We start from the raw sequence: 17524 nt of genomic DNA, 5'->3' as shown, positions 1-17524 counted from the left end.
TACTTCTCAGGTCACAGCCCCATCTGCTTATAACAAATAAAGCTATTACCTACAATTCGGGCCTGCCCGTCCTTCCAGTTATCCAGTGCTGATAAGAATATGAGGATAATAATTTATCTGTGTTCTCCGGAGCTAGAAGTACTCTTGCTGTGGTCCTGTTCCTGCTACGCTGGCTCACCGGGCTGACTCCACCTGTGAATCTAAGAACAAGAGTGTATGCAATGTGAACAGATACACTTTATCCTACTCATTTTATGAAGGGTATAGTTACAGACTAGCATTCTCAATTCTCTGAAATTCGTCACCTACTTCCATTTTAGGCAATTAGGTAAGAGGCCTGATTTTCAGAGGCGCTGAATACTGCTCCTTAACTGAGCATCTCTGAAAATCAGACCTTCCTTAGGTACTTAAATATGGAAGTAGATTAACTTTTAGCATGCTCCAATTTCGAATATTTTGGCTACAGTACAAGCCTGCCCATCTCATTGCACCTTTATCCTCCTCCATAAGGTTTCTAGAAGAATTGCAACACTTTCCAAGAATGGGAATTTCATCCCTCAAAGAGCTTTTCAGTATATTCAGGGTCCTGTAGGATTTTGTGGCCTGGGATTTTTCTCAGAATTATGCTGCAGAGTTATATTCTGGAATTTAAGCTATCATTTAAAACAACAACAAAACCAAAAATGTATCTAGCCCTCATGGTTGTGAAGCAATCCTCTTAAATGTGAATCAGGTGTAAATGAATGCAGTTTGTTGTCTTGAGTTTGCAGACAGCCTGAAACAATAGCTCTGAGCGTGAACTGCCTCCACCACACACCTTCATCTTAATATGTAGCTAGCTGTGAAACTCAAAGTTGACAAATGTCCACCTTAACTATTTTGTTGCTGATCATTGTAGCAGAAACAGCCAATTACTGTGCTGCTCCTAGGGCCCCAATCTTTTTTCCATGCCTACCTAGGTTCCAAAAAGCTCAGCTGTCAAGTTGACTGCGTTAGGTTTCACTAGAGTTGCACTGTAGCTAATTCCCTCCCTAATAAGTCATAGGTTTTACAGACCCCTCTGTCACCGTGAGTTAAGTTTTTCAAGGGCATATGTTCCTCAGTCCTCAAGTTTGAAAGTTCCACACGGGATCACTCCACACACCTCTGTCACTAATCTGTTGAGTGGCTTGATCATATTTGTTTAACTGGGTTTTGGTTAGATTGAACTTCTAGCTGAGATATGAAAAGAAGCATCTTGTGGAGTTGAATCACTTCAATCCTGTGTGCTTTGTTTTGTTTTCTTAATATTCAGTGTTGACGTCTCTTCCTGCCCTGGCTGTGCCACCCACTACCCCCACCAAAGCCATATCCCCCTCAGTGGTGAATGGACTAGAGATGACAGAGCAACGGAGCTGGCTGTACTTGGAGGAGATGGTCAACTCCTTACTGAACACAGCCCAGCAACTGAAGACCCTGATTGAACAGGCTAAACAGGCCAGCTCCTCCTTCCGGGAGGCTGCTGTTACTCAAGCAAAAATCCAAGCCGACGTGGAGAGGAAAGAGGTAACAATGCTGGAAGAGATGACATTGCTCGAGTCTGTATTATCTTTGTTTCCGACTACTAAGTGAGCAAAGTGCTACCTTACTCGGCTTCCCCTGTGGTTGGAATGAAAGATTGACTAATGAGGATAGTCTCAGAAACCTCGAGTCCTATTCATCACCCCTGCAGGATCCTCATAACTTCTGTTGAAGTCACTCAGTTACTCATGTCTTGTGTTGGGGGAAGAGGGCACTCTGGGATTCTAAGAAGCTGAGGGTGCTACGGAAATAGATTAAATTCTTGCTTCAGTGGTCACAAATTCTGAGCCCTGGCATCGAGGATCAGTTGGTGTCTGGGAAGGGGATGCTGATTTCATGCAAGACCTATATACCACACAACTAAGAAATGGCAAAAGCTCCAACTGCTTAACTAGACAGTTACTCTGCTTTCTTTATGGCAAACTAGCAAACATTTAAAAGATGTTACTCAAGCTGCTGACTTCCTGCTAGAGGAGCAAGGGATGGGGCAGTGGCATGTTACTGAGCAAAGTGTGTTTTGTTTTTGTTTTTTGGGGGAGGAGGGGAGTTTACATTGGGCAAAATGTTTATTCAGCAAATTGTTGTCTTATTTACTGCTGAATAACAAAGTGTAGCTAGCATCTATTGCCATGGATACGAACTTCTGATACTGTCAGAGCCATTGCTGACTCCAGCTCTGTGGGTCTCCTAGATAAGGGTATAGAGAGAATCCATGAAAGACTGTATCTGGCAGGACTTGGATGCTAGAGCTGAGAGCTAGCAGGACAGTCTGAGCAGGATTTTAGTTACTTTAACAAAACTGACTTTTGTTTGTACTGAGAAACAGATTCTTTCTTGATTAACACACACACGGAGGGAGAGGGGGTTAAGTCTCCATTACATTCCAACTGGTGTAGTCTTTTACACCTGTTCACAGTGGGTGCAAATGCTATTTTCTGATTTAGCACCCAAGTTATATAGGTGTAAGGACTACACAGGATATGAGGCATTGGAGAATCCGACCCACAGGTCTTTGAGGAGATATTTGCAGGCACAGATGTTTTTATTGTTTTATAATTTGTTGTCTGTTTGTTTGTTTTTCCCCCTCTCCAGTTTATGCCCTGTCTTTCCTCAGGGCTCCCAGATGAAGAAGGCTGGTTGGGGCTCTCATTAGAAGGCCATTGATGCTACGCACACTTTATATGAAGGCATCTATGATGGCAATACAGACTGCTACCCTCCCACCAGGGCTGCGTTTACTCACTTCACTATGCTGCTCCTATTCTCTGCTGGCACAGGAAGTGAGGGATCAAATCCAGCTGTTGCACAGCAGTTCAGAGCGCTAATTTACAAGGGCAACTGCTGTGAGCCTGTGAGAGAGAGTGACTTTTTGTCAGTAACATACACCCCCAGCTGTACCATCTCTGCCTCTTACATTCTTATTTTGTAATATGTTGCTGATACTCGTGCTGCTGAGTGGCACTGTATTCTTTTGAGAAATTGTGTAGGTGATGTGGTCATTTATAATGACCCTTAATAACAATTGTAAAACTCTTACTTTTGTGGCTGCACAGATCCCTTTACCCAACCAGAAAAAATACTAATTTTCTTTTGGTTCTGCAAAACTTATCCAACCAATAATAATTGGAATCGGTGCTTCCAGGTTTGTCTAAATTAACTTTTTCAGCAAATGCCTTCTGGAAAAAATCAGAGACAAGCTGAGGGAGGTAGTATCTTTTACTGGATCAACTTCTGTTAGTGAAATAGACAAGCTTTTGAGCTTACACAGAGCTCTTCTTCAGGTCTTTGGAAGGCACTCAGAGTGTCGTGGCTAAGTACAATGTGGAACGGATTGTTAAGTATAAGGAGTTAATGCATGTTGCAAGAAATCATTCAAGGTGAAGTGTGCGGTTAAAACCTCTGCAGTCATAGGAGAAAGGAGGGTTACTGGGTTCTGGATTGTTGTAATGAACCATAAATCCAGTATCTTTATTGAGTCCATGATTTTTAGTGTCTAATGGAACCAACTGCAATAATACCTGGAAAAAATGAAAACCCTGCTAAAAAGTATAATAAAAGTATGTGGTGTTATTGGTAAATATATTTAAGCAAAACAAATCTGGATTATTTTTCATGTAGCTATTTCTTGATTTATATTTACTCTAGGGAATTTCACTGTAGGGAAGAGCTCAGGGTGCATGGGCAGGGATCATAACATTGGCATTTATTTTAATTCTCAAACAGTTGGCTTTCCACTTTTAATTATGTTGGTCAAACACTGTCTGGATCTGACAATGTTGAAAGCCAGTTGTCTTAGTCTGTAACACAAGAACCTTTTGTAGCTGAAGTAAACTTTCTGATACTTAAGATGAGCATGGGGTGGGGATCTTGCTGAGACTGCTCCATCACAAGTAACTGCTACTCTAATTGAGTTTTCAAATCTCCACAGTTCAGTGTTGGACAGGAACCTTGTTTTGTAAATATCTACTTTACTTTTTGCATGAACCAGCTAAATGTAAAGAGAATCCATTCTGTAGCAGTACCTGGAATGAACAGAGCAAATGTGCATTTTCTATGTTCAGAGAATCCCCACTGGTTAATGTAGAGTTGTAGACAAATCAGGAGGGGCTTTCATCAGTTTTCATTAACAGAAATGCTGAATGTAGTAGCTATCTTACCTCTGTTCAGGATCACCACCAGTTTTGTGCAATCGCTTTGCAATGCTACGTTTTAAGTATTTTGAAATGAAAGATCTTTTCATTAGATAAGAAATGCAGAGCAAGCCCAAATAAGGGATTAAACCAGAACAGAGCTATGGAGTCAGATCTTCCTGGAATGTGAATTTAACACACATCAGGATTAAAGAAAAAAATCTGTTAGATTGGAAATCAGCCGGCTTCCACTAATGGGTTGTTCAGTAACAAGCTTTGTTGCTACAGCTGTTAATACAAGCTTCGCTCTTTGCACATCTGCAGAATTGTTGCTCAGTTCAGCGACATGACTCTTATCTTGGCATTTGACACCTTATATGTAATGCTTAGCTTAGTTGAAGTGTACATTCACTGGCAGGAGAAGGCGGCAAACTGGAAAGTTTGCCCATGTATTACCTTTGATTTAGTCTTTTTGGATAGTGAGAAATAATGAAGCTGTGTTGATATCACTATTAAAGACTGGCTAATCCTTAAATATTGCAAATGAACCATGCAATTTCCAAATGACAGCAATTTAATTGGTGTTGCTGAAGTGAATCAAGCTGTGCCATGTACAGTAAAGTGGTATTTGCTTTTCTTGTGTTGAGATCTGTAGAATTCATAACCATGTGAAAGACAGACTTCCACTTCCAGTTATTGTGGACTGAAAGAGAGATTTGTGCTGGGGCTAGGTCTTCATTTGTTACTTGACCATTGATCTGAAAAAACATTTGCAGTCAAATTATTGACATAGACCTTCCTTCTGATATTCTGTACTAATGTTACTGTCTGATGATGTTTCATTTGAGTCACTGGAATGTTTTTTTTTTTAAATCTTTTTTTAAGGGGTGGAGGTTGCAGAGAGAGAATTTTTGGGAAAGGGGACTTGCTAAATGTAGCAAATAAAAATATATTCAGCGTTGTGTCATATAAATTGATGAAAACCAGCAAAACAGGCTTTAGGCTGCGGTTCGTTCCTTAAAGTCATCTGTTGTGTCTGAGTTGGGCAGGAGTGTTAGATCACTGGGTATACTTAGGAACCTGTGGCAATCGCTAGACACTAGATAGTTCAAGTGAGTGTGTGGGTTTAAGGCTGGACTGTTTAAGGCTGGCTTCTTTCTTTTAGAAAGAAAATTCATCCAGATACAGTAACGGAATATATATGAAGACAACAAATGTTCACATTTTTAAAAGGAATATTCGAAAATCCATTCCTCTATCACGTATCTCCCAAATCCTGTGTTCAGATGTTTATTTGCCTCTGACCAATGATAGCATCACAGATCTCATGCTCATAGCCGGAAAATGCTCCAGTTTAGATGTTTGTGAAGCCCTCAGCTGTTACAATGGAAATGTATCAGAGTAGCAGCTGTGTTAGTCTGTATTCGCAAAAAGAAAAGGAGTACTTGTGGCACCTTAGAGACTAACAAATTTATTAGTGCCACAAGTACTCCTTTTCTTAATGGAAATGTAGGATCACAAACTCCAAACTTGTAAGTTGAACATCTCAAATATTTTCTTTCAAGATATAATTGTAATTTTTAAGTCTACGTATATATTCAGGGACTAATTTTGACTGTCCTTTTTTTTTTTAGTTGATAGAAATTGGCTTAAGGAGCATGGTTTGGTGGGTAAAGTACAGGACTGGGAGTCTATTCCAGGTTCTATTTCCGCTCTGCCACAAATTTCTTATGTGACCTTGGGTAAGTCACTTAATGGCTCTGTGCCTCAGTTTCCTCATCAATAAAATAACAATAGTATTTACCTCACAGAGGCTTGGTGAAGTCTTAACAAGTGTTAGAAAAGTTTTGAGAGAGCCATGGATGGAAGGCATTATTGAGGTACAAAGTATTAATCCAGGCCATTCCCAGTCATTTTGAATCACACCCCACCTTAGCACTTCTTTTTTTCTTTTTTTAACTTGAAGCATCCACCCTTTACAATAGCAAGAAGAATACTGCCACCTCCTGTTGCTAATGTGTTTGTTCTGAGCATACTGGTCAGATTACTGCTTCATCAAAATGCATGTCAAATGGTACTATAAAAACACCCCTTACCATTTAAAATGGAGTGATGCTGCAACTCCGTACACCAGATCATAACTCCACTCACTCAGATTTGGCTCAGCCGTTCCTCCGTCATGCCAGCAAGGAAAGCTCTCTGCCATCCCATGCCTCCTAGCTCTGGGTGGGGTGTCCTGGACTCCCCCTAGTTGCATCCCTGCTGAGTTCAGGTTCTCAAAAGTGGGGGGGTAATGGCTGTTTAGCCCCTTTATTTCTGGCACCCATGTCTGTGCCCCCTAGAAAGTCTGACACCACCCTCCCCCGGTTGAGAATCTATGTATTAATCAGACACGTTTTTTAAATTATCCTCATAGCAGTTTTTTAAAGCTGAAAAATAAGATTCCACCATTTACTGTAGCAACCCCCTTGGCGCAGTTACTGTTACAGTAGAACTGTCTCAGTTTGCACACCAGAGTGTCTCATGCAGGTAGTACTGCCTCAGTGCTACAAATGGTTAGGATGCGTTGTCAGTCCATTAGAACCATTACAAATTCGCTGTAATTTGGTGTTACTGGTCCAGAGCATTGATACACATATGCAGTGTTGATCATGTCTGAGTTTCAAAGTTTAAATAACTCCAGCATTTTAAAACTATAATGAAATCAGTGTTAAAAGCTACTTTTTATTATGCATCACCCCAAAGGTTTTCTGAACTGAGACCACTTCTACTATCTCTCTGCAATCAGAGACTTCCTAGAACTAGTCCCAGATATGAGACACTGACATCTGTTGAAATACTTTGGACCTCAGTGCCCATAAGACACACCCAGTATATGTGAACATTTGGTGTGCATGCAGCTGATACTTTAGTTCTGTGTATGGCTATATGTTTTCACATGGAAACGCCAGACATCATTTGCATACGGTCAGCTTATTGTGAGTGACAGACAGACATCTGTGTTTTGGCTAAAAGTGATCTCACACATTAAAGAAAATCCTTTTTATCACACGTTAAAGAAAATCCTTTTTTTATCAACTATTGGTATTTCATGTGTTTGTATAAAAATGAAGGTCTCAGTATTTGTGTGTTAAACAATAAAATATTTATTGGTGTCCAGGAAGTATGATTTGATATTTCATATTTTGATATTCCTGTTTTCTAATCAAGTAAAATTCTCAGCCACCCTTATTGAAAGACCCTTAAAAGACTACATTTGATTGGTCACTGAATTCTGGTTTCACCGTGTCTTTTTGTTTAAAAAGAGTGGGATGATGGTGGGGGATACTCTGCATTTAAAGGTTGAGGATGCTCAGCATTTCATAGGAGGTGCTTAGAATGTTTCAGGATAAGCCCAAAAGGAATGGATGAAAGGCACAACTTTACATAAAGCCCGAAATGCCTGCAAAATCTAACATTTTTAGTGTTTGTTAAGCTGCCATTTAGTTCGAGCAGGTTTTAGAGAAAATGTAAACCCACCAAAAATCCGTTCCCATATTCTGTGCAAAATGAATACTGTTTAAGCCATTAAAAAAGCCCAAGACCCTAAGCCAAAGATATGAATATAAAATATCATTCCTCTGTGAATTAATGTAGAAAAACAATAGAAAAAGTCCCATCCCTTCAATGTAACACTGCTAGAGGGGATGCAACTTTTAAGGACCAGGCTAAAGATTAGATCATTTAACAGCTGGATTGTCTGAATTCTTTTCCCAGAAAGATTGAAACAGATCAGGGCAGGAGGCATGAAATTAAATGAAAAAGAGTCCGGCATTTAAGGAATCTAGGTGTACACAAAAAGTAGTTAGTATATGGATTATGCTACATAGGACAGCAATAGGCACAGTTCAGATCAGTGGTTCTCCAAATTTTTCTGGAGACCATATTATAAGAGAGAGATTCTCTTGATTCAGTTCCACACTCAGTTTCCCTCTGCTTGGGTCTCAAGTGACTCAGTTTCTGCAGACTGCTGATGGTCTGTGGCCCGTAATTGGAGGACTCCTGGTTCAAATAAATTAAGTGGAGGTGAAAATATCTTCATCTGCGTATTCCAGGAAGGAGTGGGGCCTAGAATGGGTACCTGATAGCTGTGCTTCCTGGTGGCTATCCTATATCTCTTCACTGAAAATTAGGTAGGGGAAAAGTCCTCCGCTATGGAGCTCACAGCCTGTGGCAGCCCCCTAGAGCTAGAATTCATTGGCTATCAGCATGGTGCATCTGTTTGTGTGACTGTGTAGACCACTGCTGAGGGGTTTGTTGTGGCTGGTTTGGACTGCGCTCGTGTGTGCATGTGTTGGAGGGGAATATTTAACATGCTGCACTTAATCTAAAAAAAAATATGCTGGAATTGTAAAAGGTTCAGAAAAGGGAAACAAAATGATTAGGATTATGGAACGGATGCCATATGAAGAGAGATGAATAAGACTTGGACTTTTCAGCTTGGAAAAGAGATGACTGAAGGGTAATATGATAGAGGTCTATAAAATCATGACTGGTGTGGAGAAAGTAAATAAGGAAGTGTAGTGTTATTTATTCCTTCTCATAACACAAGAACAAGGGGTCACCAAATGAAATTAATAGGCAGCAGGTTCAGAACAAACGAAAGGAAGTATTTCTTCACACAACACACAGTCAACCTGTGGAACTGCTTGCCAGAGGATGTTGTGAAGGCCAAGGCTATAACAAGGTTCAAAAAGGAACTTGATACGTTCATGGAGGGTAGTCCATCAATGGCTATTGGCCAGGATGGGCAGGGATGGTGTCCCTAGTCTCTGTTTGCCAGAAGCTGGGAATGAGTGACAGGGGATGGATCACTTGATGATTACCTACTCTGTTCATTCCCTGTGAAAACACTGGCCACTGTCGGAAGACAGGATACTGGGCTAGATGGACCTTTGATCTGACCCAGTATGGCCACTCTTATGTTCTTAATTGCTGTCATACAGACCAGAGCATTGAGTGCAAAAAAAAAAAAAATTATAGAAGCAGTGTGGCATTTTCCCACACTTCACGTTAGCTAATTGGTATTATAGGTAGTTTGCCTTCCACTTGATACTACAAGGCCTGTTTTCACCTTCCTGGAAGAACATGCATTTTCTTTCCAGCATGACTCTTTGCCTCTCTTGCGCAAATAAATATCTGGCAAGGTGGCAAAAGAGCAAACACTAGCTAGAATGTGGAGGTCAGACCCAGATTCTCAGCTGGTGTAAATTGTCAGTTCCAGTCTGTCTCAAGACTTGAGGTCACCTTTGCCCAGGAAACGTCATTCTGATTAAAACTGACTCCAAAGTAGAAACACAATCTCTAAGTAGTGATTATTGTTGCTGTTCCACTGAGGTTGCCTTTAGCTTGGACAGAATTTTGGCATCAAATTCTAGGCAGAAAATTGTACTTACTAAATTCTGCTGCAAGTATGACTCTGTTCACTTGTGTCTAAGCAGGACTAGAAGTATTAAAGATTCTGTGCATGGTACTTTGCATGCTACATAGATTGAGTCTCTTCATTTAATAAAACCAGAGCTAAACCAAGCCTCTTGCTATAAGGGGTGAGATATTTCCGTCTATTATTCTCCAACTCCCAAGAGTTTCTTAATTTGATCCCATGTCATGGTAACTTAAGGATTTCTAAGGTTGTGGTTTCACAGGAACGTAAATGCCTTGATGCCAGGTCATAAAGATGATCTGAAATTAAGCCCTTAATCTGTTTCAGTGTTGGGGACCTATTCTCAGGTAAACCTACTTTTCTTTATGGTGGTATATCAGGGTTTTTTTTTTAAACTTCCCCTGAGGTTTAACTCTGGGTCAGCACTGAATCTAATCTGGTTTCACTCCTTCCTTATGTGGGCCCACAGGGGGTTGTGGGGAGAAGAGAACATCTGTTGTACTCAGAAACTGACTGGGGGGGAAAAAAACTGAAAGTCCTCTGAGACACACCCAATGCGAACTGCTTTGGGACCGGTTACTTATGCCAGCAAATACGAGACAGCAGAGCAGATGGCTGTACCGCTGCATCTCAGAGAAACCAAGTTACAAACCTGGTCTGATATTTAAAAAAAAATCCAGCTTTGCCAGTCTGTCCTTGCCAAATGTGTCTACTCGGTTAGTGTGAAGATTATAGTAAATCCATAGGGTTTTGCATGCATGTTCTTTGACTTGACTAGATTGGCATTTAGTTCTACTAGGGTAGCTGGACTGCAGTGGAGCCTTTACCTCCACTTTTGTTTTTGTATTTTGGGGGACAGGATTGCACAGCCCAGTGTCGTTTCTAAAAGGTTTGAGACATTTATTTTGTCTGGTTTTTTTCCCCCTGTTCTCGTTTATGGGCTATTCCATTCCTCCAGAGTCTATCTGGTCTCCCTGGGTACGTCTACACTGCGATAAAAATCCTGTGACACAGCCTCAGCTGGCCCAGGTCTGTTGACTCAGGTTTGTGGGGCTCAGCTGTGGGCTAAAAATTGCAGTATATACATTCAGGCTGGAGCCCAGTCTCTGAGACCCTCCCCCTGCATGGGGTCAGAGCCCAGGCTCCCGCACGAGGCCAAATGTGTACACTGCAGCCCCAGCTCTGAGACTCAGTGCTGCAGTTTTCTATTGTAGTGTAGATGTGGATTTTTAGTGGTCTGAGGCAAATTTACTCAAGCGAAATTTGACTCAAGCTAGTGATCATGAAATGCCTTTAGCCGTATACCATTGTTACCTGCACTGCTTCTTCTGGTAAGTGTCATCTCATGCAAGACTCAGCCCTGGTCTACACTTACAATTTAGATTGATCTAGCTACATGTGTATAGGAGTGTTCACACCCCTGAGTGCTGTAGTTAAGCCAACCTAACCTTCAGTGTAGACATGGCTAGGTTGACAGAAGAAATCTTTCATCAACCTAGCTACCGCCGCTCGGGGAGGTCAGGTTTCAGAGTGGTAGCCGTGTTAGTCTGTATCAGCAAAAAGAACGAGGAGTACTTGTGGCACCTTAGTTAGTCTCTAAGGTGCCACAAGTACTGCTCATTTTTTTTCTGGGGAGGTCAGTTATCTAAATCAATGGAAAAACCCCTTCCATCAGTGTGGGAAGCATCTACACGATGTTGTGCACCCCTAGTGTAGACATGCCCTCAGACAGCCAGTTTAACGGATGAGCTCCTGTTTGGGTGGAGTGGAGAAGTGGGATTGCTTTAACACTGTGGTTACATGACAGTTACGTGAGCAATTAACCGGGATGTCTGATCAAAGCAAAATGTCTTCATGCAGGCTCTTTTGCTTACCTCGAGTGGACCCCACAGTGTCACTTTCTTTTAAGGAATGGTAATGGCTCATTCAGATGCCCCCAATCCAGTAGTGCAAAAGAATGAGCTCAAGTAATGGTATCTTTATTATTTATATTACCACCACGCCGAGGCACACTAATCATTTGATATAAACAGCTCCCTGTGCTGCCACACCTTACAATCATGATACATTTACCAAGTAATGGTTCCAATGTCTCTTTCATTGCAGCAATATCAAAACCAGTTATTTCAACAAACTGAAGATGTCGATGGTAAAACAGAAATTATCATCAAGGTAAGAACAAGACTGCTGTTGCAGCCTTTAAATCCCAGCTGTAAATGTCACATGCTTTAAGAGTGTTCTTTAGCAAAGACTGACTTTGCTGAGGATCAGTGGGGATGAGTTCACATGAGGTGTGGGAGCTTTAACTCTCTCCCTGGCTTTTATGCATTTATGTCTGAACGTTAGCACTATCTGAATATAGTTTTATTGAACTGGCTTTATTTCTAGGTATGCAGATAAGATGCAAACAGACAGTGTGAATGAGCTGAGTGTTAATAGGGGTCTGGATGTTAAATCAGTTGTGCCTGAAAGAGAGAAGCAGCAGCTAAACTAAATATGGCTTGTGTTAATGTTGCCGCAGTGTGACAATATATTCACAGCCAAGAACTACTTCCTGTGATGGCATTACACCATTTCTCCGACTTGCTAATGACACATCAGTAATTTGATGAGTTGGAAACTGAATGAGCTGTAAAAAAAATGTACCCTGACTGCCCGGGTTAAGTGATCCTCCCACTTAAATATACAGCTCTTTTCATTTTTAATTGAAGTTTTATTGAGATAGGGATAAAGCAATGGACATCAAAATATTTATGAAGCTAGGTGTTGCAGTTACAGAATCCATTCATCCTTTCTGTATGAAGAGAGATGGTGCAGTTACCCCCAGGTTCTGGGTCTGTGCTTCTAAAATAGCCTTTTTTCCTTCTGTCTCTCTTCCCTGTTAGGAAATTGCTGTTTCGATCATATTAGCAATCATGTTCTTTTCAATTAGTAAAGCCAGGAAAGCAGAAATTCAGTCCTCATTTTGTCTTCATGTGCCTAGATGTTGCTTCACATAATGTTCCATGTATGTAGGATCCCCCCCCCCCCCCTTGTGAAAATCAGAGAAAATTCAATGTGGTGTGTGAGCCAGCTATTTGAACTTCCATGCACACCTTTCTATCACAGTCAGGGCCAGTAATAAACTGGTGTAAAGGAGCTAAGCACACTGGTAAAATAAAAGTTTTTGTTATGTATCTGTAATGAAAATTGGGGAGCCCAGCTGGGGGTTAGAGTATATCTGTCTGTGACGGTTCCACTAGAGCGATGCATACTTAACACTTACCTGCAGCTAATTTTAGATGAAGTTCCCTTTTCCAAGCCTGTTTGAGTACCTGGTCCATTCTTGTTAAACCCTGAGTTTATCTGAAGGAGGCTGAAGGGTTAAACTTCTGCCTGGAGAGATATGTAAAGAGCTTGTTGGTGGATTCTGAAAGGAATCCTCTGTAATGAAGAGTTGTATATACCTCCATTGGCTGACAGCGTGTTCAGATACATCAGGTCAGCTTAAGTAAAACACTGTGGGAGGAGCCTCTGTGTGATATATTGCAAGGTTTCCCCAATGTCCCAGGGTCTGATTCATAGCTTTGGGTCGCTGTTTGCTCTTCAGAGAGGCAGACGGATGGAGTACTGGGAAATCGCTATGCTGGTTCAAAATTGTTTTGCTTTCTGAAGGGACTTAAGCTAAGATGGAAGGGAGAGTGGATTTCCAAAACTGTTCCCTGAGCCATTATGCTGCTTTTTCCTTTGCACTGCTATGAGCTTCAGCCTTCAAACTACTGTTTGAGTTGAAAGCATCTAGCTTTTTGTCATCCCTGACCCGGCCACTTTGTCCTTTTTTTGCAGCAGTCCTGTGTAAACTGTGGTCGGGAGGCAATGAATGAGTGCACCGGATGCCATAAAGTCAATTACTGCTCAACTTTCTGCCAGCGGAAGGTAATGGATTCTTTATAAGTCACAGATACCACTGTCTAAAGGCAATCAGCATAGCTGGCGAAACAGGTTCAAGCATGTACTGAATACCCCCAAATAAGCAGGGTAAAGAGGACTGGCCAGCATATTAGTATATGTGAGCTTATCTTCTAATGCGAGTCTACAGGTTGCAGACCTGACAGATCATGGCTGCTGTTCACACTGTAATCTCAGCAGGCACTCAGCATTACACCCATGACTGAGAACATACAGGCTGCCTGTAAGAGCATGGTCATTCTTGTTCTTGGGGAGTTTTTCCCGCATTTTTTAGGTTATTCGTGTTTTTTCTGTTTACCATCCCCAGGGTCTGTCACATCTTGTAAGTTTGTCAATCATATTTTTTTAAAAGGCAAATATACAACTGGGACGTATGTGTCCCTATAGCCAGCCTGCCTGCATGTTCCAGTGCTGAGCTGTGGTGGTTGTGACGTCACCAGCAGAGAGCATGCTGGGGCAGTATACCAAACAGACCCTGCCAATCAGAGAGAAGCCACAGTAGAGGTGAGGAAAATGAGACCATTTTCAGTGAAGTTCTTCTGTTTATGTGCATCATTTATCTGTATCGCAGAAACTAAAACTTCCTTTAAAAAGAGATTAAGGGTAGTTAAGTGTGACATCTCTCATCATGCAATCCCTAAAAAAACAAGGAAATAAGTTAACTGTCCCCTAATGCTCACACGACACATTTCCACTGACTCTGACAGACTCTGCATTGTCATTAGGAGTCTCCTTCAAGTGCCAACTGATAAAGGAAACACACCCACACAACACGTTAATCTCCCTCATGGTGTAACACACAACCTTCATTGTAACCTCATGCATGCCCCATGTATACACTGCACACTTAACCTGTGCCTGCGTGTCAATTACATGTTCATTGATGTTGCTACCACCCCTCTGTTTGTAATATTTGGAGAGGGTTTTCTAAGATTGGCAACTCAGCTGTTCAAGGTGAACTCCCAAGGTAAAATAAAAATCCAGGTCAGGCCTGAAACAGGTCCTGACCCCCTCACCAAGTGAATTGTCAGGCACATGAGGCTGTGACGGCTTGCATTTTTCTAATTAAATAAACCTTTTGTTTATTTTTATCCCAAACAGGTCTCTGTTGTGCAAACTGTGGGGAGTGTGTCCCACAATGACCTGCTAAAGGGGTCAGGTTTCACTCCGCCAGGGGTGATGAACCGAAGGGGAGAAGTCTGAGTGTCTGGGAGTTAACAACATAGGGTAGATGGATTTGGGGAGATTCTGGATCAGAAGGGCTGCAAGGCATAGCTAGGCTGGGGGAAGCCAGGATCAGACCTGTATGCTTATAGGCTGGCTGCTGGTGTCAGGGCTCTGACTCATAACAGCATCACACTGAGGCACTCAGGGTGACAGGGCAGGTGGTGATAGAACCCCTCACTGGCCTGAGTGATCCCCAAAATGTCCCAGAGGCACAGAAATAAGATTTAATGTGTACCCTGCCCTGGCTCTTCCTGCTTTAACAACTTGCCAGAATACATTGGTCTGTGGTGTTACTGATACCATAGGTAGCATGAGATCTCTGCCATTGGTGATAATACAAATTAATGGATTGTGGCATGGTTTAAGCAAACCAAGAAATAACTCAGGGTTTCCCAGGAGGGAAAAACAAATATGGAAAGGTGTGGTGGTATTGTATGACTTTTAAACCAACCTGGGATAATTTAAGCACTATACCCAGGTGTACAGACACTCTTTTCTTAACCTGTGTATTATACAATTTTAACATTAGCTTTAATAACATTTTTAAATCTTCTGTGCTGTGTGTTCCTCACATCTTGTTTACTGGCACATTTTGGACCTGTTCTTGCCAGAACTTAAAGGTGAACCAAAAATTTAGTTTAGCCAGTTATGTTCTTGGAGCATGTCCTAATTCAGTCCGGTTGGTTGAAGCCAAATGCAGTGAGAACAAACAATTTTTTAAATACTAAACAAATTAATGCTCTTCTTGTATCCTGTTTGCCTGGTTTTGACTTGAATAGTAATTACTGCTGTATTTCCCACTTAGAATGCAATTGTCAAAATAGTCAAAAAATGAATGAATGTTTGCTGCAATATCCTCCTAAAACCTACAAGTCATTTTCTTGAGAGTCTCAGGGCAGCAGTCCCATCAGATTACCTCAATGTAACATACACAACATAACGCAAGCTGTTCACTGTAAAATACTGAACAGTCACGATTTCACTTTCTTACTAGACAATGCAGGTGCCTTCTCCAAACGAACAAAACACCTCGCCCGCTGCTGATGCTGAAAAAATACAGTACAGTAGTTTAATCCAGCTATTTGTAGCTGCAACCCCAAACTCTGTCTTCTCTTGCTGGTATATATTAGACAAGTTCATTTATGATCTGCCTCCTTCCCTTCCTGGTCTGTGATCCCATCACATCTCATGAGCTAAGCAGGGTTGGATTTGATTAATATTTGAATAGGAAACCAGCAGATAAGAGAGGATATTACCAGAGAGGGATATTGGTCAAGGCCAACTGTCCCCTGTTCATAGTGAAACAGTGCCCCAGCACAATGAGAGAAGTGAGCTGTGTTGTTTTTCAGATGAGGGTTACAACCAAGGTCCTCCTCATTTTGTGATAATTAAAACTCCTGCTGTGTTTTTCACAATGGTGGGGTAGCTGACTTGTGTCCTGACTAAATTCCAATTGGGAGAATTGACCTTCTGCCTATTTAAATTCCCTTTGTGATTTCAGTAGGATATTTTATTCCTTATGTCCTCTCCTAAATTGGTATTGTTTTCTGTGCACTGTTAAGCAGTGGCTGAATTTCAGCCCAGTGTCAGGGGAAGCAGTTCCTTAATACGGTTTATAAAGCCTGATAAATATTTACAGATTCTTTGAGGAAACAGACATTCTATAAAAATAAGTTCTCAAGTCCATATCTGGTGCTACTGCTGTTCGCTTTCACGAGATCATACAGGGTACATCTACATAGCAGAAAAGACCAGCAGTGGGGAATCTCGGAGCCCACGTCAGCTGACTTACGCTTGCGTAGCAGAGCTAAACAGAGTAATGTAGAGGCTCTGGCTGGAGCCCAGGCTCTGGCTGGAGCCCAGGCTCTGAAGCCCAAGTTAGTTGATCTGGGCTCTGAGAGTAACTGCCACAGGTTTGATTTTTTTTTTTTTTTTTTTTTGCTCTTTAGATATACCTACAGTCTCCTGCCGCTGTCTCTTTTCACATTCTCTCTGCGTGCTCCTTTGCAGGATTGGAAGGATCACCAGCACATGTGCGGTCAGTCAGCCACAGTCACAGTGCAAGCGGATGAGGTGCACGTCACAGACAGTGTCATGGAGAAAGTCTCTGTCTGAAAAATCTACTTCTGAGGTCCCAGAAAAGAACAAGGGAAGGTGCTTGGCTGGATCAGCAAGCTGGATGGGAGCTCGTATTGCTGGATGTCTGGAAACTGAACTCTTCTCTTCAGGGAGCTCGTCTTATGAAGATGCTTGAGCACTGTGACATCATTTGCATTTTGGAGGTCTACACAGAATCTTAGCAAAGGAGACACTAAAGATATGTGATCTGGGAAAAATAACTAGACTTGCTGATCAGGAGGCCATCCTCACTTGAAGGAATTTTGGACTGTGAAGTTAAGCTTGCAAGACTTTGAAACCCCTCCGTTGCAGATTACAATGTTAGAGCCATCTCTCTTGAGGGCCATCTACAGTGGTTGGAGTGAAAGTTAAGATGTGCCAGTGTTCCATTCCACCCCATGCTACCCTACCTCTCATTTGAAAAAACAAATCTTCCTTCATTTGTTTAATTTAATTGTCTTTAAAAACGTACATCATAAACTATATTCTGTCACTAGAAGTCCTTTTTCTGATTCATTTTTTCTTCCAGGGCAAAGTTTTACATATTGGAAATTCTGCATGTGTATATAAACAGAAGATGTCATGTTGTTAAACAAAATACAGTGAAATCATGAAAGCA

The 17524-nt window shown here is 41.6% G+C and overlaps 1 protein-coding gene across 1 annotated transcript in view; it reads left to right on the top strand.

Moving 5' to 3' along the window:
- DEAF1 (DEAF1 transcription factor) overlaps positions 1-17524 on the top strand; it is a 43909-nt gene extending 26385 nt beyond the window's left edge. Inside the window, 7 exon segments of the mRNA XM_073347137.1 lie at positions 1295-1545; positions 5825-5900; positions 5903-5932; positions 11719-11741; positions 11743-11784; positions 13438-13527; positions 16798-17524. Coding sequence (XP_073203238.1) covers positions 1295-1545; positions 5825-5900; positions 5903-5932; positions 11719-11741; positions 11743-11784; positions 13438-13527; positions 16798-16902 — 617 coding nt within the window. The 3' untranslated portion in view covers positions 16903-17524.

This window comes from Lepidochelys kempii, chromosome 6, assembly GCF_965140265.1.
Source record: "Lepidochelys kempii isolate rLepKem1 chromosome 6, rLepKem1.hap2, whole genome shotgun sequence".
Classification (NCBI taxonomy): Eukaryota; Metazoa; Chordata; order Testudines; family Cheloniidae; genus Lepidochelys; species Lepidochelys kempii.
This window is presented reverse-complemented; position numbering and strand designations above follow the sequence as displayed.